Genomic DNA, 3,698 nt, shown 5'->3' on the forward strand with positions numbered 1-3,698 from the left:
AGGATTTGCTCTTCGGTGCTCGTCCCTGCACATTCACGTTGGCTGCTCCCCTAGGCTGAGACCCGAGGGAGCGGCGTGTCGGGCGGGAGGGAGGGTTTAGGTCGGATTTCAGGGAAAGGTTCTTCCCCCAGGGAATGGGCACGGCCCCGAGGCTGCCGGAGCTCCAGGAGAGTTTGGACACCGCTGCAGGGATGCCCAGGGTGGGATTGCTGGGGGATCAGGAGCTGGGTCAGTGATCCGTGTGCGACCCTTCCAACTCGGGATATCCTGTGCCTCGGCGGTTCCCGGACATGTGTCTCAAAGCCCCTCGGCTTTTGCAGGCTCCGGGGCCGGGCTGCAGGAGCTGCCGCACGTGGAGCGCTACGAGACGGTGCTGCCGCGGGAGCTGCCGGTGCCCCGGGGGAAGAGAGAGCTCTCGGCGCCTCCGGTGAGTCACAGCCGCCCTCGCTGCTCCCGGGGCACCTGCCCGGGGGGACGCAACCAGCAGGGACCTTGTCCCACCACCAGGCTCAGAGCCTGGACCGACCTTTTGGCCAGACCCGCTCAGCCCTGCACTCTAAGAATGACGTGCCGCCCATTTCCTTGCCTTGGAGATGCTGGAGCAGTTGATCAGATCAGCTTTTCTGGGCTGTTTCGGGTCTAATTAGGGCCTGCAGGCAGCGGGGTGCGCTCCTGCAGAGAGGGGCTGCTTTCTCCAGGGCTTTTTTTGGAGACGTGACCCAGCGGTGCCACCTCTTGCAGCCTTGCCGTGATCTTATGACATCTGGTCTTTCCTTAAGGAGGGGTTTGCAGAGCCTCGTGGAGCTGTAAGCACTTTTCTTGCTGTGTTTGCTGAAGTTGGGGATTTTTTTTTTGTCCTTTGGGATGGAGAAATAAGAATCAGAAAGTTGCAGAAATCCACATGAAAGCAAACCAGTGCTGTTTTTCTTGGGAAACCTGGCAATTTGGGGGAAGGAATGGGGTTTGAGTCAGGAGTTTGGAGCTCTTGACCTCAAAGTCACTTTCCTCATTGCCTCACAGTGAAATTCAGCCAATTATTTTTTTTTTAATTCCTTTTCCAGCCCCCAAAATTGCCGATTTTAGCGCCTGGAGGCACGGAGGGACCGGGGACACGTATCCCCCGGTGCCATACAGCACGTTCCTCTGTGATTCAAACCCTTCCTGATCAGCTAGCTTCAAAAACACTCCCCAAAGCATCTGTTTTCCCTGCTCCAGAAACCTAAACTTGTCCACGAGATAAACATTCCCCGGGCTATTTAGAGACGCCATCTGTGCCGGGCGTGCGCCGGCGCCGATCCCCCGGGCAAGGGGAGCTCACCCACCCTGAGGGATCCCTCTGGAGAAGACATCTGCCATGAGCCCAGTGCCTCGGGACTGCCACAGGGGCTGTCTGATGGGTGGCACCTGGATTTGGCCTTGGTTTGGGTGGTTCTTGGGCATCCCAAGCCTGCCTTGTTGAGGGTAGGGATTCCTGCTTTCCAAGCCCTTTTTTGCTGCCTCTTGGAGGGAGGTTAGGTTTGCTCCTGGGTGGGGAAGAAGCTCTCAGCAAGGTTTGACCAGCTTTGAAAAGAGGTCATCTGCCTCTTGCTCTCCTGGTCATCTGGGTGGGGAAGAAGCTCTCAGCAAGGTTTGGCCACCACCAAGCCCCTGTGTGACAGAGATGGGTGTGCTCCACGCTGGCTCCTCCTGTAGCCAGGAGCTGGTTCTGGGGCTGGAGAGGCTGGGACACATGGGATTGATCCAGCAGGTGAGGGTTGAAGCAGATCAGATACCCCCTGGCTTTGCTTAAATCCAGAAGTTCGTCCCTGCGGGCAGGGTGGAGCCCTGGGGTCTCCTGGTGCCATCCTTCCCACCAGCCCAGCAGGGAGAGTGGCACAGCCGGGTTCTTCATGGAAAGGGCTCTGGAAAAGTGTGCAAGGCCTCTTGGCTCTTCCCATCTGAGCTCAGGTGGGATGGGACATCCCATCCCCATCCTCATCCCCATCCCCATCCCCAGCTCTCTGGGTCTCTTACTGGGAGCAGCTGGAAGAAATTCCCTCCTGTCCCTGTGTTGTGGCTCTGCTGAGCTGGCTCAGCACGGCCACGGGGCTCTCAGGGCTGCTCCCAAAGCTTTCCCATCTGGAGCCCGTGCACAGCCCATGCTGATGAGGCAGGGCTGATTCAGAGCAGCTTTTGCAGGACGTTTTATTTTAAACTTGCCCTGCGGTCGTCTCCCTGACCCAGCACCCCCTTGCAAGAGCTTTCCTGCCATTCCTTGAGAGCTCTTCTGGCCTTGGGGGTGCCAACAATAACAAAGGATGGCTTTGTTGGCGGACAGGGCTCGGCACAGACGCTGTTCATAAGAGAGGAATTTTCCAGGGACCCACGAGCGCGCTGGCCTGGAGCTGCAAGCCAGGGAGAGTGGGGGCAGCTGAGTGCCAGGCAAAGCCTCTCACCTGGCCCTGCTGCTGGCACTGGGTCAGCAGGGCTCTCCACTCAGCCTGGCTCCTTGCAGGGTGCAGATCATCCCCTTGGGAATGCTGAGCCGTGGCATGGCAGCCGTGCTGTCACCCTCCTCCCCAGGGAGAGGCAGCACAGCTCATCCCTGAGGAATGCTGGCCCCATGGGAGAGGCTGGCTTTGCCTTTGGCTGGGCTCTCTCCACACCTGGATTTGGCAAGGGCTGAGGATGTGCCCTCAGGAGAGGTGGATGTGCCCTCGGGAGAGGTCTCAGATCCCTCATGGCAAGGGCACAGCCTGACACAGGACCGTGGCTCTTTCCCGGTGTCCCCAGCGGGATGGGGCCTCTGCAGGTGGAGATCTCAGGACAGCCCAGAGGGAAACAATTTTCCTGGTGGAACATCTCCATCCTGGGGGCTCAGGGCTCAGCTGGCTGAGCCACAGCCACCCTGGCTCCCTCCCACTGGGCCTGGGGGCACAGTGATACCGAAATGTGCCCTGAGAGGCCAAGGCAAGGCAGTTCCCTAAACATGATGTGGCATGTCAGGTCGAGCAGGCAGGAAGAAGTTTCTGCTGATAAGAGCCATGGGGATCTTTGTGGTTCAGCTGGTGAGTAAGTGCTGAACTCAGAGCCCAAAAAAGGCTCTCTGTGACTGATGAGTAGGAAACCTCAGTCTCTGGCAGGGCCATCTGCAGCCGTGTGTCAGACACGGGAAACCAGACCCTGCTGACTCCGTCTCCTTGCGGGTGACCTGTTCTTCATCTCAGGATGTGCTGGGGATTTGCCTTATTGCCCACAGGCTCTCTTCCTTCTCTTCTGATTTCCTGTGTCTCTGCTGCGTGCCTCCAGGCTGGGCAGCTCCCTCAGCAGGGCACACACAGCCCCTGTCCCCCTTCTGGGCAGGACAGGGCCCCTCTGCTGCAGCTCTGGCTCCTGCCGAGTCTCTGACGGCAATTCTCTTTCGTGCAGAGCACCTACCCGAGCCACGTCCTCTATGGCATCCGTGCTGAAGGCAGGGAGCACCTCCTGTGGCTGGAGAAGAACAGGTGAGGGCAGGTGGGCACGGTGGGGTGGCCTCAGGGGGGTTTGCAGCCCGCCCCTGCCCTGAGCATCCCTTCTCCCAGGCCTGGTGCCACTGCCCCGCTGAGCTAAGCTCAGCCCAGAGCACTTTATCCCCTCCTTGCCAAGCCCACCTGGGGTGTCACAGCCCCCCCATGCTCCCCCCAAAGCGGGGTCGCTGCTGATGCCCCCTCCCCACC

The 3,698-nt window shown here is 59.5% G+C and overlaps 1 protein-coding gene across 1 annotated transcript in view; it reads left to right on the forward strand.

Annotated features, from left to right (window-relative positions):
* The window catches only part of ADAM8 (ADAM metallopeptidase domain 8), a gene marked incomplete at its 3' end in the record, with an annotated part of 10,620 nt that overhangs the window by 1,170 nt on the left and 5,752 nt on the right, over positions 1 to 3,698 (forward strand). Inside the window, 2 exon segments of the mRNA XM_031064681.1 lie at positions 321 to 427; positions 3,409 to 3,485. Coding sequence (XP_030920541.1) covers positions 321 to 427; positions 3,409 to 3,485 — 184 coding nt within the window.

Source organism: Geospiza fortis, unplaced genomic scaffold, assembly GCF_000277835.1.
Source record: "Geospiza fortis unplaced genomic scaffold, GeoFor_1.0 scaffold89, whole genome shotgun sequence".
NCBI classification, from domain to species: Eukaryota; Metazoa; Chordata; class Aves; order Passeriformes; family Thraupidae; genus Geospiza; species Geospiza fortis.